Source organism: Hylobates moloch, unplaced genomic scaffold (assembly GCF_009828535.3).
Source record: "Hylobates moloch isolate HMO894 unplaced genomic scaffold, HMol_V3 SCAFFOLD_3, whole genome shotgun sequence".
Taxonomy (NCBI): Eukaryota; Metazoa; Chordata; class Mammalia; order Primates; family Hylobatidae; genus Hylobates; species Hylobates moloch.
In genome coordinates this window covers 68567809-68595767 of record NW_026652278.1, presented here as the reverse complement: position 1 = coordinate 68595767, position 27959 = coordinate 68567809, and the positions used below count along the sequence as shown (strand labels likewise).

Sequence of the window (27959 nt, the reverse complement as noted above, 5' to 3'; positions counted from 1 at the left end):
TCACTTATGAAGAAAACTGGCAAAAACTAGGATGTAGATTAAAAGAAGAAGAACACAATCTGGAGAAACAAGCCAACAGGAGGCTAACGTCTATCAACAGTCATTCTAAAAAAAGATAATTAGCAACAAATAATTAACAGAATTCAGAACCCAGGAGAATCACAAACTTGTAACCACCTAACAATATTGCTTTGAAATATACAGAGCTAACACTGACAATTACAAGAAAAATAGACAGGTCTACAATTAGTATAGGAGATTTTTAACATATATCAATCATAAACTGATAGTTGAAACAGACAAATTAGGCTATAAAAAATTGGACTAGAAATATTTATATACTGACCTAATTAGTATAAATAGAACTCTATACCCAAGCAAAAGAGAATATACTTTCTTTTCAAGCACACATAAAAACTCACTAGAACTGAGCTGTATGTAACAAAAGAATTTCCATGAATTGATATTATACCAACCATGTCTTTAGGTACAATACAATCATATTAGAAATATAACAAAAGATATTAAAAAGAATTTTGAAAACTTTAAAAAATTATTTTAAAGAATTTTTAAATTCTCTAATTTAAAAATTAAAGTGGTGCATGCCTGTAGTCCTAGCACTTTGGGAGGTGGAGGTGAGTGGATCACCTGAGGTCAGGAGTTCGAGACCAGTCTGACCAACATAGTGAAACCCCGTCTCTACTAAAAATATAAAAATTAGCCAAGCATGGTGGCAGGCACCTATAATCTCAGCCACTCGGGAGGCTGAGGCAGGAGAATCGCTTGAACCCAGGAGACAGAGGTTGCAGTGAGCCGAGATCATGCCATTGCACTACAGCCCAGGTGACAAAGCAAGACTCTATCTCAAAAAAGGAAAAAGAAAAGAAAGATTGAACATAAAGACTGAAATATTAAAAATAAGGTATTCAAATAATAAACTTGAGAAAAGTAAATAATAAATATGAGAAAAGAATTTAATGAAATAGATCTTTGTGGGAAAAGCTGGTAAGACAGATAAATCTCTAACAAGAGTGATAAGAAAAAAAGACAAAAGGCAGAAATAAGCAATACTGAATAGGAAATGTGATATAACTAGATATAACAGAGATTTTTAAAAGAATAGATTATTATAAATTTTATGCTAATAAATTGGAAGGTTGGATAAAATTGGTAATTTCTTAGAAAAGTATCAGACTACCAAAGTTGACTCACAATGAATTTAGAGCCTTATTTAGATAATAAAACGAAACTGAATGAGTTTCTTTTTAGTCATATCTCTTCCTCCCAAAGACACCACCAGATACAGGGAGTTTCAGATGCAAGTTTTGCCAAACTTTCAAGAGCAGATAATCTTTATCTTACATAACCTGTTTCAAAAACTAGAAAAAGACCTTATTTTATGAAGCTAAAATAACTTTGATACCCAAACTAGACAAGAATATAAGAAGAAAATAAAATTACACATAAAGGTCCCTCATGAGCAAAAATGCGAAATCCTTTTAAAATATTAGCAAATTAAATTCAGCACTATATATATGTATTTTTTTCATCACAGCCAGGTAGGGTTTATCGTAGAAATGCAAGAATGGTTCATTATCAGCAAATCTATATTCATGTAGTAAACCATAGACTACCTCAACAGAGTAAAGGATAAAAATTGTGTCATCCACTCAACAGATACAGAAAGAAAGGGATTAAATAAAAACAAGTAATCATCGTCCAATTAAAAAAAAAAAGTCTTACTACAGAAGACTACAAATTAGATAAAAAATATCTCTGAGAAAAGCTTAAAAAGTAACTGACGGGCCGGGCGCGGTGGCTCACGCTTGTAATCCCAGCACTTTGGGAGGCCGAGGCGGGCGGATCACGAGGTCAGGAGATCGAGACCACGGTGAAACCCCGTCTCTACTAAAAATACAAAAAAAATTAGCCCTGCGTGGTGGCGGGCGCCTGTAGTCCCAGCTACTCGGAGAGGCTGAGGCAGGAGAATGGCGTGAACCCGGGAAGCGGAGCTTGCAGTGAGCCGAGATCGCGCCACTGCACTCCACCTGGGCAACAGAGTGAGACTCCGTCTCAAAAAAAAAAAAAAAAAAAGTAACTGACGGGCCAAGCACGGTGGCTCACGCCTGTAATTTCAGCACTTTGGTAGGCCAAGGTGAGCAGATCACCTGAGCTCAGGAGATTGAGACCACCCTGGGCAAAATGGTGAAACCCCCTCTCTACCAAAATACAAGAAATCAGCTGGGAGTAGTGGCGCACACCTGTAGTCACAGCTACTTGCGGGGCCGAGGCATGAGAATCACTTGAGCCCTAGATGGGGAAGTTGCGGTGGGCTGAGATCATGCTACTGCACTCCAGCTTGTGCTACAGAGTGAGACTCCGTCTCAAAAAAAAAAAAACAAAAAAAAAACTAACTGAAGAATTGAATCATTTATTTGGAGAAAACTATTAAGAAACAAAAATTAAGAAGCTATAGAAGAAAAAAAAAGAAGCTATAGAAGGGAGCTAATATGTAATTGAAGTAGGAGTCAGTACTCAAATCCAGAGGCAGGGCATGGACACTGGACCACATAGAGGACTAGCTAAAGCAGGTCCAGAGTAAAAGCACCTCCCCATAAGACACGCCCACCAGGGTGATAGGTCAGCTTACCATTGCCATGGCAACACCCAGACATTACTGCCTCTTTCCATGGCAACGACCCAACAACCTAGAAGCTACCACTTGCATTCTAGAAATTTCTGCATAAATCACCCCTTAATTAGAATATAATTAAAAGTGGGTATAAATATGAATGCAGAACTGCCTCTGAGCTGCTACTCTGGGCACCCTGCCTCTAGGGTAGCCCTGCTCCGCCAGCAGCAATGCCTCTGCGCTGCTGCTGCTGTACACTGCTGCTTCAATAAAAGTTGCTAACACCACCGGCTAGCTCTTGAATTCTTTCCTAGGAAAAGCCAAGAACCCTCTTGGGCTAAGCCTCAATTTTGGGGTTTGCCTGTCCTGCATCATAATCACCAAATGTTTCTTTTTGTTTGTTTTAGGTATTTTCACATATATCATTTCACTCATTTAAACCTCACAATAACTATTATGTTAGAAGAAAAGACTATTGTAAAGAAGAATGAGAAAGTACCTTAGCATACTGGAATCAAACAGTTCAGGGTTAGAATCCTATCTCTGCCATGTATGAACTGAGTAACTTTCAACGCCTTACTGAGCTTCTCTTCATCTGAAAAATGAAGTGGACTAAATAACACAACTTAAAATACCCAGCTCATAGAAGGTATTTAAGAAATTGAGCAGAGTTCAAGACCAGGCTGGCCAACATGGTGAAACCCCGTCTCTACTAAAAATACAAAAATTAGCTGGGCGTGGTGGTGCGTGCCTGTAGTCCCAGCTAATCGGGAGGCTGAGGCGGGAGAATTGCTTGAACCCAGAAGACAGAGGTTGCAGTGAGCCGAGATCACGCCACTGCACCCCAGCCTGGATGACAGAGAGAGACTCCGTCTAAAACAAAAAACAAACAAACAAACAAACAAAAAAAACAGTAGTGATAGGCCAGGTGCGGTAGCTCATGCCTGTAATCCCAGCACTTTGGGAGGCCGAGGCAGATGGATCACTTGAGGCCAGGAGTTCGAGACCAGCCTGGCCAACATGGTGAAACCCGTCTCTACTAAAAATGCAAAAATTGACCAGGCGTGGTGGCGTATGCCTGTAGTCCCAGCTATTCGGGAGGCTGAGTCAGGAGACTCTCTTGAACCTGAGAGGTGGAGGTTGCAATGAGCTGAGAAGGCGCCATTGCACTCCAGCCTGGGCAGCAGAGCGAGATTCCATCTCAAAAAAAAAAAAAAAAGTAGTACTAAATTATGTTTAATGTGGTAAGTCCAAAGGTGAACTATTCAAAGTTTGAGTGCTTGCTCTAGGTCAAAAATGCAGCAAGGCAGTGGGCAGAGGTCAATGATTACATCACAGAAACTTGGGCATCCACATTAAGAGACAAAAATCTTCTAATACTGTAGTAGTAGAAAGAACCACAAAACTCAGGACACACACACACACACAAATCACACATTAGCCCCAGGCAAACAAAGGGTATTAAGCGATATGATTAAATAATTAATTGTTAAAAAAAGATATTCTGGGCACTTTCACCCACAAGTGTCTTTAAAAATACAAATTTCATCACAAATTATTTTGAGTGTTCAAGATCACAAGCAAAGAAAAAGCTACAAGGCCTGATGACCTAAAAATGTGACATCATTGCTTAGATCGAAAGAGATCTAAATTAAGTATAAAGCATATTTTAATCCTTCTCAAATTTCTTCTTTGTGCATGAATATAAATTATGGTAAATTTGTACAAGTATATACCATAACTGTTCTTAACTAATAAAGTTTAAGGGTTAAAATAAAGAATTCCCAAGAAATGTGAATAATGGCAATCATGTAGCAGCAGTACATCTTTTCACATGGTATTTTGGGAACATTCTTTTATTCAATAAGCCTAGACATTACAGTACGCTTCAAAAATAGTCCAAGCTGGTGAACCAGTCCAAGTTTTGACTTCAAGCAGACTGTCAGAGCAGCACTGAGGCAGAAAGTGACAACACTGTCCAGTTCGAAATGAAGCTGTCATTTGCCTGCCAACAGATATGTACACCATGCCCTTTTCAAGTTCATATCACAACACCACCTCAGAAGTGATGCCTTTTGATCCATTCAGTACTGAACATCCTTGGATCGGGTCTAAGAATTGCCTTCCTTATTCATTTCTGCTCCACTGCAGAAATGAGAATGAAATTCCACTGTGTACAGCAATGACAATTTTTCCAAGGCAAATAAAATAGTTTGCTATAAACATTTCTCACCTATAATAAAGAATCAATCTAAAGCAAATCTACACTAACAGAAAATAAATCTGGTCAGTTTGACATCCAGCTTATTCTCTGTTACAACACTAGCACCTACTATTCCTTCTGTATTTGGTTATGAATCTTCTGAAAGATGCTTTCATATTGTCATCCTACTGCTCAGCAACTACAAAGCTTCCCTCCTGCCCAATTCTAAATTCCTTTGCCTGGCTTTCAAGGACCTTCACTATTGCCCAACCTACCTACCTAAGCTTAGTTCCTACCACCCCCACCATGTGCCCCTCTCCCCACAGGCCCTCATGACTTGGTCATGCCATTCATTGCACCTAGAGTATTTTCCGTCCTCCCTACATCTAACCATCCTCCCAAGCCCCACTGCCTACATAAACGCTCTTTCTACTATTCCTACTTACAATGAGAGAGCTCTCTCTCTGAATTCCTATCATAAAGTCAGTCTGTATTACAGCTCTTTAATTGGAAACTTCTTAAAACATTTCTTTTTTACAAAATTTCTCTGCAGTAGTGTTTCCACTTTTGCTCTGCCATCATGTATAGGAAAATAAAACTCACGTTTATGGCATATCCCCATGAGTCTACTTGGGATTATGCACAATTCCCAGCCACAATAGCTGTAGTTCCACTAATTTCTCTCCCATTAAAGAAAACATAATAACAAGCATATTATACTTCAATGAAAGTTTTTAAAAAAAAACTCATAATGAGCAGGAATGAGAGGGATATTATTATACACGTGAACTTAAATATGCTCAATTAAGGTTTTTTTTGTTTTGTTTTTGTTTTTGTTTTTGTTTTTTGAGATGGAGTCTCGCTCTGTCGCCCAGGCTGGAGTGCAGTGGTGCAATCTCAGCTCACTGCAAACTCCGCCTCCTGGGTTCACGCATTCTCCTGCCTTAGCCTCCCGAGTAGCTGGGACTACTGGCGCCCACCACCACACCCAGCTAATTTTTTGTATTTTTAGTAGAGACGGAGTTTCACCGTGGTATCGATCTCCTGACCTCACGATCTCCCCGCCTCGGCCTCCCAAAGTGCTGGGATTACAGGCATGAGCCACCACGCCTGGCCTCTCAATTCATTTTTTTTTTTTTTTTTAAAGCAAAGCATTAGTATCCTCTGGCACTTTATTACTATTAATATATTATTTGCAATATATCTCACAAGTGACCATTCATTACACACTGGTAGGAACTACTATTCTATAAACAGCACTCAGCATGCTAGGCACATAGAAGGCAATCAGTAAATAATTAACCAAGGAGCATGTCTAGCCCATTAATCAATTATATATAAAACATTACTGCCACAGCATTCTGATGATGACGAAGAAGAAAATGACAACTGACAGTGATACAAAATGTAAATATGGAGTACAGCAGCTGACTCCCCTGATGACAGTCTCAAAAGAAACAAATGATTTCTTTTTTTTTTTTTTTTTTTTGAGACAGAGTTTCGCTCTTGCCCAGGCTGGAATGCATGGCATGATCTCGGCTCACTGCAACCTCCACCACCTGGGTTCAAGTGATTCTCCTACCTCAGCCTCCCAAGTAGCTGGGATTACAGGCATGTGCCATCACGCCCAGCTAATTTTGAATTTTTAGTAGAGATGGGGTTTCACCATGTTGGCCAGGCTGGTTTTGAACTCTTGACCTCAAATGATCCACCTGCCTCAGCCTCCCAAAGTGCTGGGATTACAGGCGTGAGCCACCACACCCAGCCAGGAACAAATGATTTCTTATAGGTTTATAAGGTTAGTCTAACCAACATTTTAACAATACAACATAGCTGCTGCACTCCTGAAGTTTATGACAATCTGGGCAGTTTCTATGGCAATCACCATGCAACCCTACACCTCTTGTGCAACACTGTGGCTATTATTGCAATCTTGGATAAAATTAGTAAATTGTGAACTCTGTCTGCCAGTGCAGCCAGGGATCAGATAACTTTTGCTCCACCCAAGAGAAAGGCTGTGACCATGCAAATCTTGTTCTATATTAAAATGGCTCTCATTTTTACAGTAAGGAATTGCCTGAGCACTGGAAGTTCCTCATCGACAATTGTATCATTTTAAATGTATTAAACCCATTTTTCCATATGCCCTTAATTGCCAGTCACACAAATAGCCTATGATAGGATCTTGAGGTCCCCAAATCCTAAAAGTATCATATCTTTCCCTGAAAAATCTTTAAATATATATCAGATAGCTTAGGTATAAATCTATCTACAGGCCAAGTATCTTCTGTTTTCTCTAGCCTTGACATCTTAACATTCTAGGAGTACAGACTGATCTAACAATAAATTTTTAAATATTTTAGCCTTTAGTGTTGCTTAAGCAGTCACTTGAGAAATCCTTGCAAAAGTAGACTACAGAGGAAGTTTCAGTCGGTCATGCCCCAGAAATTTCTAAACATCAACCAAGCAGCTCAAAAGAATGTCCTACTCAGTAGTTCCAAGGATGTCATTAATTGCTTCCATCTGTTTCCGCCCTCTCTGTCCCTGTCTTTTCCAAGTCAAGGCATCTACTATTTTCTGCTTCATTTTGCATTCTATAGAAAAACAAGAAAAGCAAACATAAAAATCCATCACGGTTTTTTTATTTTGTTTTGTTTTACACAGGGTCTCACTCTGTCACCCAGGCTGGAGTGCAGTGGCATAATGACAGCTCACTGCAGCCTCGACCTCCTGGGCTTAAGCAATCCTCCCACCTCGGCCTCCCAAAGTGCTGGGATTACAAGTGTGAGCCATCATGCCTAGCCCTCCACCATGTTTTCAATTATAGAATATTTATTTGCCCCCAAATTTGTTGGACAACCACAGCCATATTGTTGTTTGTACTCAAGGCTATTTTCAAGTAACATTTCAGAGTGTGGCATATTAAATTATATACTTTTAAAAAATTGCTCAGTAAAGTTTTCAGTTGGTCATAACATATGACTTTTCCCTGATTAACCTTGGAGACCAGAGTTTTTCCCCATGGCACAATAAAAGTTCAAATCTCTGAATGGTTTCATCCATTGACTATCCTTACCTAAATCAACAATTACATGATCAATGATTTTTTTTTTTTTTTTTTTTGAGATAGAGTTTCGCTCTTGTTGCCCAGGCTGGAGTGCAATGGCATGATCTCGGCTCACCACAACCTCCGTTTCCCAGGTTCAAGCGATTCTCTCGCCTCAGCCTCCAGCGTAGCTGGGATTACAGGCATGCGCCACCACGCCTGGCTAATTTTGTATTTTTAGTAGAGATGGGGTTTCTCCATGTTGGTCAGGCTGGTCTCGAACTCCCAAGCTCAGGTGATCTGCCTGCCTCGGCCTCCCAAAGTGCTGGGATTACAGGCGTGAGCCACCATGCCCAGTGATCATTGATTTTTTAATTCTGTCATGTCTTCCACATTTATTGGTTAGAATTCACCTTACAACTAGGGCTATTGGGCTACTCTAAAAATTTTGTACAGGAAAGGCAAGATAAATGCTTAATTTCTTTTAAATTACCAATTATTAGAGTAAGGGGTTGATGCCCTAGTTACCACACAGGGTGATCAATAAAGTTTTATTTTGTTTTAAAGTGACCAAATTTTTTGAAAATTTTATCACAACTAGGGTGTGCTCATTTTTAGTTTTTCTAAGTCCCCAAGGAAGTCTGTGAGAGCACATAGCATATTTCAGAATATGTCTCTGGGGATGAGCAAAAATAAATTTCCTGACAAAATCCACTTACCAATCAAATCATATTCATAGACTAGAATGTCAGGGTTGGAAGCAATTGTTTATAGGGTCTACTCACTCATTCCCCGTGCTCTGTATCTTCCAAGGGGTGAGGGGCAACCTGCTACAAGCTAGAGCTATGTTTTTAATGTAAGGTAAATGCAAGTTTAATTATAATATGCTTAGTTGACAGCATAAGATTCCTCCTAATATTACCAGGCTAAGGCCGGGGCATAGTGGCTCATGCCTATACTCCCAACACTTTGGGAGGCCAATGCAGGAGGATTGCTTGAGCCCAGGACTTCAAGACCAGCCTGGGCAACAGGGAGACCTTGCCTCTACAAATGACTTAAAAATTGTCCAGGCATCGTGGCACACACCTGTAGTCCCAGCTACTCGGGAGGCGAGGCAGGAGGATCACTTAAGCCTGGGCAATCGAAGCTGCAGTGAGCCATGATCACACCACTGCACTTCAACCTGGGTGACAGAGTGAGAGCCTGTCTCAAAAATATATATATTACCAGGCTGATCGGATGGCATGTAAACAAAATAGGCTCATGTTGGTCAAAGCTGGAAGAAACCTTGAGATCACCAAGTCCAATGAAGGTAGGACAAAAAAGATACTCCCACAAAACAGGCTCTACAAAAAAACAGATGCTTCTAGCACCTTACTTCCTGACACATGAAGACATTTTACAGAATTAACAGAAACACAGTTGCATAAAGCACCCACTCGAGTTAGGTAGAAATAAGAAGACTTCAATATAGGTGAGAATTTTACATCTGTTCTATGAAAATAATAGAACATGAGGAGGATAAAAATAAAGGAACACTTTTAGCTTTATTTAAAGTTGTGATATATAACATACATAGAGAAAATAAACATATGTATAATATAATGAATAAATATAAAACAACCACCCATGTAACTCATCACTTAAATCAAAAATAGAACATTATTACCACTTTTAGATGCCCCTGTGTACCTCTCCCTGAGTATAAACCTCTTCCTCCTTCCCAGAGATAGGACTACCCTGGCTGTGGTGACCATTATTACTTACTCATCTGCATCTTTTTACCATATAAATAGGCATGTCTAAACAACATAGTTTATTTCTGCATGTTTTTGAACTTTTTTTTTTTTGAGATAAGAGTCTCATTCTGTCACCCAGGCTGGAGTGCAGTGGCTTGATCTTGGCTCACTGCAACCTCCGCCTCCCGGGTTCAAGTGATTCTCCTGCCTCAGCCTCCCAAGTAGCTGGGATTACAAGTGTGAGCCACCACACCTGGCTAATTTTTATATTTTTAGTACAGATGGGGTTTCACCATGTTGGCCAGGCTGGTCTCGAACTCCTGACCTCAAGTGATCCACCTGCCTTGGCCTCCCAAAGTACTGGGATTACAGGTGTGAGTCACCACACCTGGCCATTTTTGAACTTTAAATAAGTGGAACCTACATATCTATCTATCTATCTATTTATCTATCCGTCTCTGTCTCTCTGACTATCTTTCATTTCCCTCAATTATTTTTGAGATTCATTCATTTCTCTTTTTTTGTCTTTTTATTTATTTATTTATTTATTTATTTATTTATTTTTAGATACAGGGTTTCACTCTGTCACCCAGGCTGGAGTGCAGTGGTGCAGTCACAGCTCACTGCAGCCTCAACTTCCCCAGCTCAGGTGATCCTCCCACTTCAGCCACCTGGGTGGCTGGGACTACCGGCTCACACCACCACACGCAGCTAATGTTTTGTAGAGATGAGTTTTCACCATATTGCCCAGGCTGGTCTCAAACTCCTAGGCTCAAGTGATCTTCCCTCCTCGGCCTCCCAAAGTGCCAGGATTACAGGTATGAGCCACTGCACCTGGCCTCATTGTTTTTTTCAATTGAAATGAAACTCGTATAGCATAAAATTTACCATTTTTAAGTGAAAATTCCTCACTCCTTTTCATTACTGATTAATATTACAATTTCTGACTACACCATGATTATCTTATCCATTCTACTCTAGATAGACCAGTGGGGTCATCATGAACAATGCTGATAGAAATGTTTTTTATATGGATGCTGGTGTGCATGTGGACGAGTATCTTTAGGGAGCATACCTGAGAGTGGAACTGCTTATCTTCTACTTTACTGATGTCATGTTGTTTTCCAAAGTGGCTGCACCAATTTACATTCCCAACAGCAGTGTAAGAATATTCCAGTTGCTCCACATCTTATCAACAACTAATATTATCAGGGTTCTTAATTTGGGGTGTATAATAGAATAATTTGCACTTCTCTGATGACTGAGATAAAATATTTATTGGCCACTTAAATTTCCTCTTTTGAGGTGCCTATTCAAGTCCTTCATACATCTTTTTGAAAAGTCTTATGTTATTGACTTCTATGAGTTCTACTTTTTTTGTCCTACACATCAGCTTTTACTTTTACTTACAACTTGACTGCGATATAGAACAAAACCACTAATCAAAGACAATATAAGAACCTAAGAAGTGGCCGGGCGCGGTGGCTCACGCTTGTAATCCCAGCACTTTGGGAGGCCGAGGCGGGCGGATCACGAGGTCAGGAGATCGAGACCACGGTGAAACCCCGTCTCTACTAAAAATACAAAAAAATTAGCCGGGCGTGGTGGCAGGCGCCTGTAGTCCCAGCTACTCAGAGAGGCTAAGGCAGGAGAATGGCGTGAACCCGGGAGGCGGAGCTTGCAGTGAGCCGAGATTGCGCCACTGCACTCCAGCCTGGGCGACAGAGCGAGACTCCGACTTAAAAAAAAAAAAAAAAAGAACCTAAGAAGTTTTAAGTATTCAAAAATTAGTATGTCTGCTTGTCTTATGCAGAATAGCCCAAAAAGCCTGGAAATTATTTTTAGGAGTACTAGGAGATATATAAATATAACTTAAAATGTAACTGAAAATATGAAACAATAATTTTTTTTTTTTTTTTGAGACAGAGTCCTGCTCTGTCACCCAGACTGGAGTGCAGTGGCGTGATCTCCACTCACTGCAAGCTCCACCTCCCGAGTTCACGCCATTCTCCTGCCTCAGCCTCCCAAATAGCTGAGACTACAGGCACCCGCCACCACGCCTGGCTAATTTTTTTTTATATTTTTAGTAGAGACAGGGTTTCACCATGTTAGCCAGGATGGTCTCGATCTCCCAACCTCAGGTGATCCACTCGCCTCAGCCTCCCAAAGTGCTGGGATTACAGGCATGAGCCACCATGCCCGGACAAAACAATAATTTTTTAAAGTTTATATCTACCATTATTCCCTTATCTCCAGCAAAGGTGCCTAGTATACAATGCAGATTCATGCATGCTATAGTCACAGTGGGTCTCTGAATACTTTTCATTTTGGAAAGAAAAACTCAAAAGTCATGGTCTTATTAAAAATTATTACATCAAAAATCGCCCAGGTACAGTGGCTCACACCTGTAATCCCAGCACTTTGGGAGGCCAAGGTGGGTGGATCACCTGAGGTCAGAAGTTCAAGACCAGCTTGGCCAACATGGTGAAACCCCATCTCTACTAAAAATACAAAAATTAGCCAGGGATGGTGGCACGCACCTATAATCCAAGCTATTCTGGAGGCTGAGACAGGCAAATCATTTAAACCCAAGAGGCAGAGGTTGCAGTGAGCAGACATCGCACCATTGCACTCCAAACTGGGTGACGAGGGTGAAACTCCGTCTCAAAAAAAAAAAAAAAAAAAATTATGTCAAAAATGCCTAATATCAAAGACTAAAATGAACAGCTTTTTTAAAAAAAAGTTAGAAGACAAAAAAGTTGAAATTTCAATTGTAAACAAAAGTTTTATACCAAAAAAAAAGTTGTTACTGAAATCAGCTACTTTTTCTTCCTAACAAGAGTATTATTCTGCTTAGCAAAAGAAGAATTTTTAATTACTCACTTAATAAATGCTGGTGGCATATCTCTCTTCAAAATCTGATCCTCAGTGGTTTGAACAGTCTCTTTTCCAACCTACAAGAGGAAAAAAAATCATAATTCAAATATAAATTCTCAGACTTTAAAAAACTATTACTTAAGCATATTTGAAACATAAACATAATCTATCATTAAAGTTTCTAGATTTAAGGGAGATTTCTGGATTTAAAAAATTTTTTAGGATTACTCACATAATATGCCTTCGCAATATACTAGAATAACATTATGGAATGCAAACAGAATGTTGTATTACTCCTTCTTTAGACTAACTAATTTGAAAGCATTACTGAGCATAATAGGAGAAATTCATCATTGAGAATATAAGTGTGTGTATTTAGCCAAAAAACTCTGCCACATCTCTAAAATGTTACATGAAGTACATGAATCAAGTTAGACAGACAAAAATATCTATATAGAAAAAAATGAAGTTATTGGAACTGGGAAAAATATCTGAAGCTATTATGATTCTGACACTAGAAACCAAACATGAAAATATGCAACTTCACTAGTAATCAAAAAAACTGAAATTAAAACGACATGATATTTTTCCTAATTACAGTGCAAGTTAAAAAGAAAGAATATATAATGCTGAATGCAACAATGGAATGGGTAGTTTTACACCCTGCAGGTGGTGATATAAACTGACATATTCTCTTTGGAAAATCACTTGCTAGAATTTGTTAGGAGACATAAAAAAAGTCATACCTAGGAATTCCACTTATGAGAATATACCTTATAAGCAGTAATACCAAATGTGATAATAAAACAATATTCACAAAAGTATTCACTATGATGACAGTATAAAAGCTAAAACACTTCATAAATAACTCCTCCAACAAACAGGAATAGTTAAGTAAATTAAGATATATTGTTAGGTTGAGTATTATGTGGGCCATTAAAACAATGGTTATAAAAACAGCATTATAGGAAAATGTTTATGACATTATATTTCACTTAAAAGAAGAAATATAAATAACAAGTACATTATGAGTACAACACCGAAAAAAAAAAATCCACATGTATAAATAAAGCAACAACACTGAAAGAATATTTTTAAAATATTCTAGTGGTTGTACTAATGCTTAGGAAATTGAATGAATTTGTATCTGCGTTTCCTATTTTCTAATTTCCTGAAATGTAAATTTTAAAGTAATTTTTATAATTTAAAAACACAAAAATGTTACTGTAAGTTGTTTTGTTATTTTTTGTTTGTGCTTTTGAAATAGAGTCTCACTCTGTCGCCCAGGCTGAAGTGCAGAGACGCAGTCTTGGCTCACTGAAACCTTGGCCTCCCAGGTTCAAGTGATTCTCATGCCTCAGCCTCCCAAGTAGCTGGGACTACAGGTATGTGCCACCACACCCAGCTAATCTTTTTTTTTTTTTTTGGATTTTTGGTAGAGATGGGGTTTCACCATGTTGGCCAGGCTGGTCTCGAACTCCTGACCTCAAGTGATCCACCCACCTTGGCCTCCCAAATTGCTGGGATTACAGGCATGAGCCACCACTCCTAGCCTAAGTTATTTAGTTGTAATTATTTCCTACCTAATAATCTCAGTACATAATTATCTGTCATTTTATATAGATCTTCCAAATAGTAATGGTCAGAAATTTTTTAAATTATCAAAATATTAAATGTCACACTACCAAATTATGTATGTATTATACCACTAATCATACACATATTCACTTTTTTCAAAATTATCTCTAGGCAGGTCTTGAATGTCAATTTTTCTTCCACTATATTCATGTATTATAAAGTATAAGAGCAAACTTTAATATAGTAAATGGTGAAATTCACCCATTTTAACAATATAAAGCAACCTAAGAGTACTAAATCGTATTTATAAACCATAATTTAATGTAGAAATCTGTGAAATTAAAAAAGCCCAGAATGGAAAATATGTCAGTCCTACTTTTTAACCATTTAACTTTTGATTGAGTTTAAAGGAAAAAAAAAAATGGAGTAAGAAAAATCCTGGCTGGCATAGTGGTGCACACTTATCATTCCCAGCACTTTGGGAGACCAAGGTGAGAGAATTACTTGAAACCAGGAGTTTGAGACCAGCCTGGGCAACATAGTGAGACCTTGTCTCTACACAAAATTAGTCGGGTGTGGTGGCTCACACCTGTGGTCCCAGCTGCTTGGGAGGCTGAGGTGAGAGGATCACTTAAGCCCAGGAGGTCAAGGCTGTGGTAAGCAGTGTTTTACACCACTGCACTCCAGCCTGGACAACAGGGCAAGACCCTGTCTCAAAAAATCTCTAAATGCACAGTAAATCAGCTAAAGAAAATAACACAATAAACTATTCTCAGGGAATATAAGTCATGCATAAATTATGAATACAAGTTTTTTTCTCTCAAGTTAATAGCTAGAAAAAGCAACACGTATCTACCACTGTGTAATAGCCATGCTTCTGTAGACAATAGACTGTCTGTATCATAATAAAAGGCTTTTAAATCAGCAGCTGGTTCTCTAGAGTTTCTCAGCTCAAAACATGACAGAATATTTCCAGATGTATTGTTCACTATGTTTTCCAAACTGAAACTAACCATTCAAAAAGCTATGGCCATGATTTCATGAAGTACAAGATGAAGTTCAGCTACAAAGTCACTGGTTCACATTCAGTATAAAGGGCCTAGAAAGATATTCACATGTAAGACACAGAGAGATTCCTTTTACATATGTGGGGGGAAGGAGGGACACAGACACAGAAAGCAAGGGTGGGAGGGAGAACTAGGTGAGTTCCTCTTATATCTCCTTTAGAAAACAGTAAGTTATTCAGTGTTATTAAACATTGTTTTTAGCACAACAACATGAGCCAGGTACAGTTTAGGTAGTAGAGATGGAGTAGAGAATAAAAAAAAGTTTCCTGCCTTCATGGAACTTATAGTCTAGCAGGGAGAGACAGAGAGTCAAGTAAATAAACAAGTATGATTCCAGATAATGGTAAGAATGATGCTACAATAAAGAGTGCAGGCTGGAAACAAAGGAGCCTACTTTGGAAAGAGTAGACAAAGAAGCAACATTGGAGCTGAGACTTTGAAACTAAGAAGGAGCCACTCATGAAAGAGCTAGGCAAGAACAATCTAGGGGGAGCAGCCAGAAAAAGGCCCTAACGCAGGAAAAGATTGGGTGTATTTTAGGAACTGGAAAGAGGCCAGAGTGGCTGAAGCTCAGGAAGGGAGGGAAGTATGGCGTGGTGATGAGGTTGGGTAAGAAGGCAAGGGCCAGATCATAAAGAGCCTTTTAGGCCAGCTTGAAATATTTGGAATCCTTTATCAGTACAATAGGAGGCAGAAGTTCTAAACAAGAGATTAATCTGACTTTTTCTTTTTTTTTTTTTTTTAAGAGACATGATCTGGCCCCATATCCCAGACTTGAGTGCAGTGGCGCATTCATAGCTCAAGTGATTCGGGGCTCAAGTGATCCTCCATCCAGAGCAGCTAGGACTCCAGGCATGAGACACCACGTCTAGCTAATTTTTTTTTTTTTTTTATTTTGTAGAGATGGGGTCTCATTGTGTTTCCCAGGCTGGTCTCAAACTCCCACGCTCAAGCGATCCTCCTGCCTTGGCCTCCCTAACTGCTGGGATTACAGTCATGAGCCACCAGGCCTGGCCTGATTTTCTTTTTAAAAGGTCATTTTGCCTATTTTTAGGTGGTGAGGGGAAAGTAGGGTAACCAGTATCACTCTCCTAGATGATTGCAGGGAGACTACTGCAGTCAGCCGGGAGAGTGATAGTAGTGACTTAAGGTTTCACTACTTAAGTAGTGACAATAGAAATGGAGAAAAGAATAAAATTGTGTTACCTTTTTACGGAAGAAATATTATTAGGACTTGCTCTTGGACTAGGTGGGGTGGGGTGGGGGATGAAGACTAGACAGGTAAAGAAATAAAACCACGTGGCCGGGCATGGTGGCTCATGCCTATAAATCCCAGCACTTTGGGAGGCCAAGGAGAGCAGATCACCTGAGGTCAGGAGTTCGCGACAAGCCTGGCCAACATGGCGAAACCCTGTCTCTACCAAAAATACAAAACTTAGCTGGGCGTGGTGGCAGATGCCTATAATCCCAGCTACTCTGGAGACTGAGGCAAGAGAATCACTTGAACCTGGGAGGCGGAGGTTGCAGTGAGCCAAGATCACACCACTGTACTCCAGCCTGGGCGACAAGAGCAAAACACCATCTCAAAAAAAGGAAAAAATTTTTTAAAAATCACTTCTAAATCAAGAAATAAAAAGCCTTCAAAGGTAGCAATGCTAGAAGGCTGATATATGCCAAACAGTTATCATCCAAAGATAAAGCAATCATGGCTACACCAGGCAAAAACATTAAAACAGTTTTACAAATAGCAAATATTCTGACCCCAGTAGAGGTAATTACTAAAAACTGAATGGCATGTAATTAACCAATGCCTCTTTGTAAGAGTAGGAGTAGGTAAGGAAAGATAAATGGATAAAAATATATTCAAGGGCATTTATTTAAATGCTATTTTTGAATACTTAAGTGATAAACACTAAATGTGATTTTGTTATTCTAAGCTGCATTCATACTTGAAGCAATAGTATCCATGATTGCTCAATATACTCTGGCTAGAATTAGATTAGGGACAATGAATGGCACTGTTTTTAAGGTACAACACATAAAACATGACTATGTAGAATGAATGCCATTTTTTCTTGGGGAATTGATTTTTGGCAATGCTGTCCAAATAATTTTCTGTTATGATGGAAATATTCTATTTAATCTGTGCCGCCCAATACAGTACCCATTAGCCACCTGTGAGTATTGACCACTTGAAATGTTCCCAGCATAGGCCGGGTGCAATGGCTCATGCCTGTAATCCCAGCACTTTGGGAGGCTGAGGCGGGTGGATCACCTGACATCAGGAATTTGAGACCACCCTGGCCAACATGGCGAAACCCCGTCTCTACTAAAAATACAAAAATTAGCCGGGGGTGTGGCAAGCACCTGTAATCCCAGCTACTCCGGAGGCTGAGGCAGGAGAATTGCTTGAACCTGGGAGGCGGAGTTTGCAGTGAGCCGAGATCCCACCACTGCACTCCAGCCTAGGCGACAGAGCGAGACTCCATCTCAAAAAAAAAAAAGAAAAAGAAAAAGAAACAAAGAAATGTGGCCAGTATAACTGAAGAACTGAATTTTTACCTTTATTTCATTTTAATTGCCACCTGCGGCTAGTGGCTACCATAGCAGGCAGCACAGATCCATGAGACCTTCACTGTCTCCTAAAACTGGTCTTCTTGCTCCAGACTCTTCCAATTCATTCTTCACACAGCTACTAGATTAACCTTCATTTATTCCTTTGCTATGTGGTCTTTTAGAAAAAAGGAGCCAGGCCTGGAAAGGAGAAGCTGCCCAGTAGAGAAGAATCAGACAGCCCAACCAAAGAGAAGAGCACAGGCAAAGAAGGTTCAGTCAGATATGCGAGTACACGGAGACCAGGACTAGAAAGACAGGCTGGTATGGCTTCAGCAGAGGAAATGAGGCTAGAAAGGAAAGCTCAGTTAGTTCTGGACTTTGTATGCTAAGTGAAGGCAGAGAGGATTATGTTACCTTGACCTGCCCATTTATTCAAAGATTGTCATCCTCTGTTCTAGATCTTTACAATTCAGTGTTCTGTCACCAAAGTAACAAGTCGAGAACTTCCAAAGAACCAGTTTCTAAAGATCTACAGAAGCAGAAAGGTATGTCCTGTTTGAGAACAACTGGCAAAGCCTGTCTAGGAGAACCAAAGACAAATCTTTTATTTTTAAGCCATTAACCCATTGATGACAGAAAATGCATTTTCCTGTACTCTCCTGTCACCATCAAAAGAGAAAATTTCCATAGCACCCATCTTTTCCAAATAAAAATAGAGTAGAACAGCCAGGCATGGTGGGTCACGCCTGTAATCCCAGCACTTTGGGAGGCCGAAGTGGGTGGATCACAAGGTCAGGAAATTGAGACCATCCTGGCTAACACGGTGAAACCCCGTCTCGACTAAAAATACAAAAAATTAGCCGGGCGTGGCGGCGGGCACCTGTAGTCCCAGCTACTTGGGAGGCTGAGGCAGGACAATGGTGCAAACCCGGGAGGCAGAGCTTGCAGTGAGCCGAGATCGGGCCACTGCACTCCAGCCTGGGCGAAAGGGCGAGACTCCGTCTCAAGAAAAAAGAAAAAAAAAAAAGAACAAACAAGAAAGGGATTAATTCACAAAATGTCTTTTGTTAACTAACAGGAATCTTCATAGCTGGTGGGAAAATGTTATTCTTCAAGGTCAACTTAGTATGGAGAAATATGATTCCCAATGTAGACTACAACTTTGCAAACAGGTAAGAATCAACAAATGCTTCTTTTTTACTTTTTTTTAAGATGGGGTCTTGCTATATTGCCCTGGCTGGACTCAAACTGCTGGGGTCGAGGAATCCTCCCACCTCAGCCTCCCAAGTAGCTAGGAATACGGGTGCATGCCACCACATCTGTCTGATGCCTGATTTTTTTAATGCCTTAAAATAAATCTTATTCCTTCTGAAAAAAGCCCTGTGGATTAAAGGGTTAAAAAAACAAACAAAAAACAAAAAACAGAGCGCTGGGCACTGTGGCTCACGCCTGTAATCCAGCATTTTGGGAGGCTGAGGCGGGCAGATCACCTGAGATCAGAAGTTTGAGACCAGGCTGGCCAACACGGTGAAACCCCGTCTCTACTAAATATACAAAAATTGGCTGGGCGTGATGGTGGGCACTTGTAATCCCAGCTACTCGGGAGGCTGAGACAGGAGAATCACTTGAACCTGGGAGGCGGAGGTTGCAGTGAGCCGAGATCGTGCCATGGCACTCCAGCCTGGGCGACAAAAGCAAAACTCAGTCTAAAAAAAATCAAAAAACAAAAACAGAGAAAAGAACAAACAGATCTTAGTTATAGTCTAATTAGGTTTCTCTGGGTCAGTATTTAAAAACAACCCTTTTGGAGTAATCTAACTTTATAATAAATATAGTCACGTCTCTTGGTATCTATGGAGAACTGGTTCCATGAACCCTTCAAATACCAAAACCCACAGATGCTTGTCTCTTATATAAAACAGCATAGTATTTGAATATAGCTTACACACATCCTCCCACATACTTTAAATTATCTCTGGATTATTTATAATACCTAATATAATATAAATGCTATGTAAATAGTTGTTATACTGTATTGTTTAGGGAATAAAGATAAGGAAAAAAATCTGTACATGTTCAACACAGATGCAACTATCCTTGTTTTCTGAATATTTTCAATCCACAGTTGGCTAAATGCACAAGTGTGGAACCCACAGATACAGAGAGCCAATTGTACGTGTTATCCCTTCCTAACTTTATTCCATTGCTGAGAGAAACTCAGACTTGTTAGTTCTATTCACTGACAAAATTATTTCTCTTTTATTTTCTTCTTCAGAGAATAGCCTTTAACTCTTGGGGCTCGATTCCATTCAATTCAATAAACAAGCAGTAAGTGCCAACTATGTGTCCACTAGGTGGTGGGAAGAGAATGAGATAAGAAATAAAACATCTTTAGATATAAACTGAAATAATGGTAGTGAATGAATAAGATGCCTGGGGGTATTTTTAGGGGGCTTGGCAGGAAGCTCTGTTTCTTTTGAAGAGCTCTTACTTTGTTCAGTAGTTAATTTAAATATCCTTTGTTCAATACGTGACTTTAGTTCAAAATTCTATGTGAGAGGCCTTTTGTCTTCTGCTGTTATTATTACTCCTTTCGTCACAATCTACTGGATTTGGTGTAGTAATGTAGAGAGATCTGGTTTCTTTCCAGCAAAAAAAGAAAAAAGAAAAAAAAAAGGGTTGGCTGGTTCAAGTCACTACCTAGACTAAAAAATATGTTAATGTAGATGTCTCCCTTAGCTAGACTAAGTACAAGAAAACAGAAAGACAAAACAAAGCTGAGAAGACTTGTGTTACTGATTTGTACAATGTAAGTCATAACTAAAGAGCATTACATTAAAAAAGTGGTAGGAAGATGTTCTTAATGTATTCAGACAATAGGTTGTGACCAACTGATTGTGACCAGACTTAAGAATGTGTACCCATTTGCCTGTACTTACTGTGGCTCAAATCAATGTCTTATGGCATAACAGTTAGCCTGATCAATCCATTATACTGAACAACCATTCTGATTGCAGCTGTGTCCGGTACCAGGCCTCAGTCATACAAGGATAATAATAATGTATTTTGATTGTTTTTCTGGGGTGGTGATGGACTTGTGATCCATCCACCCCTCACTGATATCCTTTGTACATCATTCACAGATGGCCAGCCAGAGTTCAGTGTTTAAGAGGCCACATCCAGAAAAACTAAAACTCTCTAATCTACTCTGATTTCCAACTTATTCATTTAACCAAGCACTTAATGAGTACTTCCCATGTGGGAGGCACTGTGTCTGTCACTGTGTGATGGGGATACAAAAGTGAGACTCAGTCCTTGTTGTTCATAGACAAATGCTTTAACAAATAATGCAATGCAGTGGAATGCATGCTCTAGTAGAGTTACATCCAAGTTTCCGCTCTGCATAGGTGAGGTACAGGAAGTTTCGCAGAGGAAGAGAAACTCTAGGAAGGCAGAATAAGAGTTCTCCAGAAGTAATGGGATTCAAGGTAAAAAGGAGGGCTTTCTAGTTAACAGAGCAAGATATGAGAAATCATGGCCAGTTCAGGAAACATAGCTGGAAAACGGGGTACTGGGTAGAGAGGAGGTGTGGAGAGGACAGGAAATTGGAAAAGCAGAAAGGGGCCACATCATGGAGGGCCTTGTACGCAATGCAATAGACTTATCCTCTAAGCAATGGGGAATTATTTAATTATTCTAAGTAAAAGACATTGTTAGGTCTGCATTTCAAACAGAAAAATTCAGTACCAAGAAGGGATCAGAGCGAAGAAAACTAGGAAGACAAGTTCATTTGTGAATTCATTTATTCAATCAACAAATATTACTTACATAACATGCAATGTACCAAGCATTACAGACAGTAATGAAGAAAACACACATGGCCCCAGATCTCATGGAGCTTACAGTCTTAGTGAAAGATAAACTACAGATTAACTGTAGCAGAAGCAGCAGCAGTGTGAATGGAGATGAGAGGGCAGGTATAAAAAAGGCAGCTACATGACACTCCATGTGGAGGGTGAGAGAGAAATCTAGGATGGCTCCCAGCCCCTGGCTCAAGTGACTGGGTCAATTGGTAACATAGGAAGAAAACCAGGTCTGAGAGGGAAAGTAATTAGCACTGGGATATTCAGAGGGAGTTGTCCAATAAGCAACTGAAAAGATGGTTCCTCAGTTCACTTACCTGGACTAGAGAAATTGATTCACAAGTAACAGGCAAATCAGACGTTCTAAAAGCCATGGATAATGAATGAAATCACGACCCAGCGCCACCAACAGATAAGCAGCTGGTGGAAGAACAAGCTGGTGAAAAGAGCTGGAAAGAAAATGTCAGAGATAGGGGCAGGGGGATCAATAGAACTGTGTCATAAAAGCCAGAAGAATTTCAAGAACAGTCAATAGTGTCAACTGCCACAGAGAGGTTAATGGTGTCATTAAGATATTCACAGACTTGTGCAACCATCACAATTGATTTGTGAACATTTTCATCACTCCAGAAAGAGACCTAGTAACTACTAGCAGTCAACACCACCCCCATTTAGCCCTAACCCTTCCTCACCACCACCTAATCTAAGGTAAACACTAACCTACTTTTTCGCTACAGATTTACTTATTCTAAATATCTGATATAAATAGAATCACATAAGATGTGCTCTTTAGTGACTAGCTTCTTTCGTGTGTGCTATGTATCAGTACTTCATTTCTTTTTATTGCCAAATCATATTTCATTGTATGGTTACACCACATTTTGTCTGTCCATTCATCAGTTGATGGGCACCTGAGTTGTTTTCATTTTTGGGCTATTATGAATAATGCTGCTATAAACATTAGTGTACAAGGTTTTGTATGAACATGTTTTCATTTCTCTTGGTTATAAACCTAGGTATTCAATTGCTGGGTCATATGGTATCTCTGTGTTTAACCATTTGAGGAAATGCTAGACTATTTTCCAAAGAGGCTAAACCATTTAACATTCACAGCAGCTACATGAGAGGGTTCCAACTTCTCAACATCCCTGGCAACACTTATTATCTTTTTAATTACAGCCCTCCTAGTGAAGCAGTATCTCATTGTGGTTTTGACCTGATGGCTAATGATGTTGAGCATCTTTTTATGTGTTTATTGACCATTTATAGATCTACTTTTGAGAAATGTCTATTCAGATCCCTTGCCAATTTTTTTTTTTTTTTTTTTTTTTTTTAAGACCGAGCTTTACTCTGTTACCCAGGCTGGAGTGCAGTGGTGCAATCTGGGCTCACTGCAACCTCCACCTCCCAGGTTCAAGCGATTCTCCTGCTTCAGCCTCCCAAGTAGCTGGGACTACAGGCACGAGCCACCACACCTCGCTAATTTTCGTATTTTTTTGGTAGAGACGGGGTTTCATCATGTTGGCCAGGCTGGTCTCGAACTCATGACCTCAGGTAATCTGCCTGCTTCGGCCTCCCAAAGTGCTGGGATTATATGCATGAGCCACTGTGCCTGGCCCCTTGCCAATATTTTGAGTTATTTATCTTTTGCAAATATTTTTCCCAGTCTGTGGGTTGTCTTTCCCTTTCTTGATAGCGTCCTTTGCAGCACAAGCTTTTAATTTTGACAAAGGCCAATTTAAGACTAAAATATAGCTTGTCTTTTTTTTTTTTTTTCTGAAACACAGTCTCTGTTGCCCAGACTAGAGTACAGTGGCATATCACCGCTCACTACAGCCTCTCCCTCTTCAGGCTCAGGTGATCCTCCCACCTCAGCCCCCTGAGTAGCTGGAAGTACAGGTGTATACAACCACACCCGGCTTTTTTTTTTTTTTTTTTTTTGAGATGGAGTTTCGCTCTTGTTGCACAGGTTGGAGTGCAATGGCGTGATCTCGGTTCACTGCAACCTCTGCCTCCCAGGTTCAAGTGATTCTCCTGCCTCAGCCTCCCAAGTAGCTGGGATTACAGGCACGCACCACCACGCCTGGCTAATTTTGTATTTTTAGTAGAGACTGGGTTTCTCCACGTTGGTCAGGCTGGTCTGGAACTCCTGACCACAGGTGATCCGCCCGCCTCGGCCTCCCAAAGTGCTGGGATTACAGGCATGAGCCACCGCACCAGGCCACACCTGGCTAATTTTTAGTATTTTTTGTAGAGACAGGGTTTCACCATGGTGGCCAGGCTGATCTCAAACTTCTGGGCTCAAGTAATCTGCCCGCAGGGCCTCCCAAAGTGCTAGGATTGCAGCCCAGCTTGTCTTCTTTTGTTGCGTGTGATTTTGGTTGCTTGTGCTTTTTCCCTGTTGTTTTGTTTTGTCTTTTGCTACTTGTGCTTTTGGTGTAACACCTAAGAAGTCTTCATCTAACCTGAGGTCATGAAGATTTACTCACATGTTTTATTCTAAGAATTTTATAGTTTTAACTCTTATATTTAGGTCTGTGATCCATTTGGAGTCAATTTTTGTGTATGGTATAAGAAAAGATTGTCATTTTTTTTAAACTGGAGAAAACCAAGCATACTGATAGGCTACAGGAAAAGAGGCAGGAAATAGATTTCTTCTGAAGTCAGATCCCTGAAGAGACAGGGTAAGAATCTGGAGAGAGATACAGAGACTAACCTTTACCAGGAGGAAGGCCACTCTTACCCTAGACAAGGGGGGTAGTGGGGGAAGCAAGTGGAGGTGGAGACCTAACTGTAACTGTGGGGTAATGGGCTATATCTTCTTAGGAATTTACAAGGCACATTAGCATAATCGAGGATCTATGATAACCTTCAGTCAGGAAATGTGTTCAGTTTTCTTTAATCCACCATTTTCCAAATTCATTTGACCAAGAATTCCTTATTTCTTAGCACCTATTAATATATGATGGAATTGGGATTTCTAGGACATATGTAGGAAACAGTGATCTAGGCCAAGAGCTGCAAATTAGTGGACTTTGTGTAGAATTTGGGGCGAGGATGGTTTTTGTTTGGTCCACACAGTATTTTTAACCCATTTATGCCAGAGGTTGCAAATTTCTTGTGTGAAAAATCAGACCTTGGCGATGACCTTGAGCAGGAGGATATAAATAACTCCCACAAGCTTAGCATTCCAATAATGAAACACTATGCATAAATGAGTTAAAAATCAAGAAATTTCACAAAGATCCAAATTTCTGACATCTCTTAAATAAATCTTAGAAGGTCTGGCAGCAATTTGGATCCGCACTCCATCAAGGAAAAACATTACTGGAACCCAAATGTCCCAAACAGGGCATTTGCACCATGTCCACACTCATAATCTTAATCCCAATTCATTTTACTCAATTTATGTCACCACCTGATTCCTGTAATTGAGTTTATCATTTCTATACTAAGCAACCCTCTCAGAGGGAAAAGTTCCTGAAGCCATTCTCAGAAACTCCTTATGCATAAACTCCTCTCCTAATGTTTTCTTTAATAAATGTGCTCTTCTTGTGAGAGCTATGAGAAAGATTGAGAAGCATTTATGTCAGGAGTGACAAAAAATGCCAGTGTATGGGCCAAGTGCAACACACAGACTATTTTATTTGACCTGTACAGTATTTTTTAACATGAGAAATTTCACATTAAAAAGAAACAGACTTCTGGGACTTTCTTGACAATTAGGAAGATTTGGTAACATTAGCCCCTGTTTCCATGTGACAACAGTAAGTTGAAGATGGTAGTAACTTCTTCAGTTAGGGCCGGCATTTTCCAGTTAACCAGTTGCCATCACTCCCCAGTGCTTATTACTGGCCTGATTCGCTCATTGCCTATTTGGCTCCTAAGGCATCAGAATTTGTACCACCCGATTAAACAAACAACCTTAATTAGCACAGTGCATTAGGTGAACATCTCAATATCATGAGTGTTAAGTGAAATTTTACTGAAGCCTCAGCTATTTCACTAATAAGGAAACATCCCACTCTCTCCCAAACATATATCCACACTGAAAAAATAACTGGAAGCAAACATACCATGGGAAGTAGAATTTCAGGTGATTTTTATTTTCTTCTTAATCCTTTTCTATACTTTTTCCAGTTTTTTTTTTAAATCAACTATGTATTGCCTTCATAATCAGAAAAGAACAGATTAAATTCTAAAATGCATCAACAATATTCTTCATAAACTATAAAGTCATGAGAAACCTCTAGGGCCTAAAGGTCAAAATTTTAACCAATTGCCCAAAATATTAATTTAAATGTGCATCAATGAGAACACAATCACATAGGCTACGCAGCAGATGAACCATGTCAGTGGCAAGTTCTGATGTCAAGCAAGCTTATCTGATGCCACATAGTTTCCTTAGTACCAATGTTAAGCTTCCTTGGCAGCAGCTGTTTATTCTAACCCAATATGAGACTCAGTCTGTCAGTTAAGGCTACATAAATGTTAGCAGAGCAGCCTTGCTCACCAGATCCCCATTTATGAAGATACCATGACTAAGCTTCCAATGTGCAAACACTTCATCCTCCCCCTCAACTCAAGATCATCCTCCCCCTCAACTCAAGATTCTTCTGGCCGGGCGCGGTGGCTCACGCCTGTAATCCCAGCACTTTGGGAGGCTGAGGCAGGGGGATCACGAGGTCAGGAGATCAAGACCATCCTGGCTAACACGGTGAAACCCCATCTCTACTAAAAATACAAAAAATTAACCGGGAGTGATGGCGGGCGCCTGTAGTCCCAGCTACTCCGGAGGCTGAGGCAGGAGAATGGCATGAACCCAGGAGGCGGAGCTTGCAGTGAGCCGAGATCACGCCACTGCACTCCAGCCTGGGTGATAGAGCGAGACCCTGTCTCAAAAAAAAAAAAAAAAAAAAAAAAAAAAAAAAAAAAACATTCTTCTGTATGGAGGCACGCCTGTTATCCCAGCACTTTGGGAGGCCGAAGTGGGTGGATCACTTGAGGCCAAGAGTTTGAGACCAGCCTAGCCAACATGGTGAAACCCCATCTCTACTCAAAATACAAAAATCAGCTGGGCGTGGTGGCACCTGGCTGTAGTCCCAACTGCTCCAGAGGCCTCCCAAAATGCTGGGATTATAGGCATGAGCCACTGTGCCCAGCCTAAAGTTTCCATTTTGGTTGCAAACATACATAAGCAAATGCTACATAACAGAACTCAAAGGTCCCACATCTCCCATCTTTTAGTTCTGACTAGTGACAGGAAATCAAGCAACAATTATGGGAAAATAAAACGAACACTTTTTACTAATAATCTCCTCTAGTTTTTCCAGTGTTCTTCGTTATTAAAAAGATTACTTGCCAGGCGTGGTAGCTCACGCCCGTAATCCCAGCACTTTGGGAGGCCGAGGTGAGTGGATCACCTGAGGTCAGGAGTTCGAGACCAGCCTGGCCAACGTGGTAAAACCCCGTCTCTACCAAAAATACAAAAACTAGTTGGGCATGGTGGCGGATGCTTGTAATCCCAGCTACTTGGGAGGCTGAGGCAGGAGAATTGCTTGAACCTGGGAGGCAGAGGTTGCAGTGAGCCGAGATCGTGCCATTGAACTCCAGCCTGGGTGACAAGAGTGAAACTCTGTCTCAAAAAAAAAAAAAAAAAACAGATTACTTAAGGCTGTGGAGCAGTGGCTCACACCTATAATTCCAGCATTTTGGGAAGCCAAGGCTGGAAGATCACTTGAAGCCAGGAGTTTGAGACCAGCCTGGGCAACATAGCAAGACCCTGTCTCTACAAAAAGTAAAAAAAATAAAAAATTAACTGGGTGTGGTGGCTCTTGTCTGTAGTCCTAGCTACTTGGGAGGGTGACGCAGGAGAATCACTTGAGCCGAGGAGATCGAGGCTGTAGTAAGCTATGATTGCACCACTGCACTCTGGCCTGGGCAACAGGGGGAGATCCTGTCTTAAAAAACAAAAACAAACAAAAAAAACCTCAGTCTTATTCCCACTAGTTATAATTAAGTAACCTTTACATATTCATAAATACTGATGAAGAGGAAAACATCATTGGATGATCTGAATATAATCTCTAGTAGATGCTTCAAGTACAATGCAAATCCTTTTGCAAATTTGTGACTAAGGGTCTGCGACTGTTTTTTTCCCTCATAGCCATGACACATGGTAACTGGCACATAGCATATGCTCAGAAATTAAGTGCCAACTGAAGTAAAATGATGAAGATTTAAGATGAAATGAAAATTTAATTTCATCATTTTCATATCTGTGCACACATGCTCTTTAGCTCCTCAATTCTTTCAAATTCCTATATAATTCACTCAGGAAAACATTCTTTTATCTTCATTCTTTCTTCAACACATCCATAAACTTTATTTATTTATTT

At 40.1% G+C, this 27959-nt stretch overlaps 1 protein-coding gene and 1 long non-coding RNA gene across 5 annotated transcripts in view; one reads left to right on the top strand and one right to left on the bottom strand.

Annotated features, from left to right (window-relative positions):
- VCL (vinculin) overlaps window positions 1-27959 on the bottom strand; it is a 127480-nt gene that overhangs the window by 71243 nt on the left and 28278 nt on the right. For 2 of the 4 annotated variants that reach the window (XM_032140518.2, XM_032140524.2), the window contains exon 2: window positions 12504-12574. In XM_032140518.2, the coding sequence (XP_031996409.1) occupies window positions 12504-12574 (71 nt within the window). Of the gene's footprint in view, window positions 1-12503; window positions 12575-17704; window positions 17721-21878; window positions 21889-27959 lie in introns of those variants that run through there. The other 2 variants (XM_058436395.1, XM_058436394.1) reach the window with 2 other exon arrangements.
- Window positions 18775-27959, top strand: part of LOC131383078 (uncharacterized) — an 18490-nt gene continuing 9305 nt past the window's right edge. The window contains exons 1-2 of the long non-coding RNA XR_009212821.1: window positions 18775-18870; window positions 19974-20026. This is a non-coding gene — a long non-coding RNA (uncharacterized LOC131383078). The remainder of the gene's footprint in view (window positions 18871-19973; window positions 20027-27959) is intronic.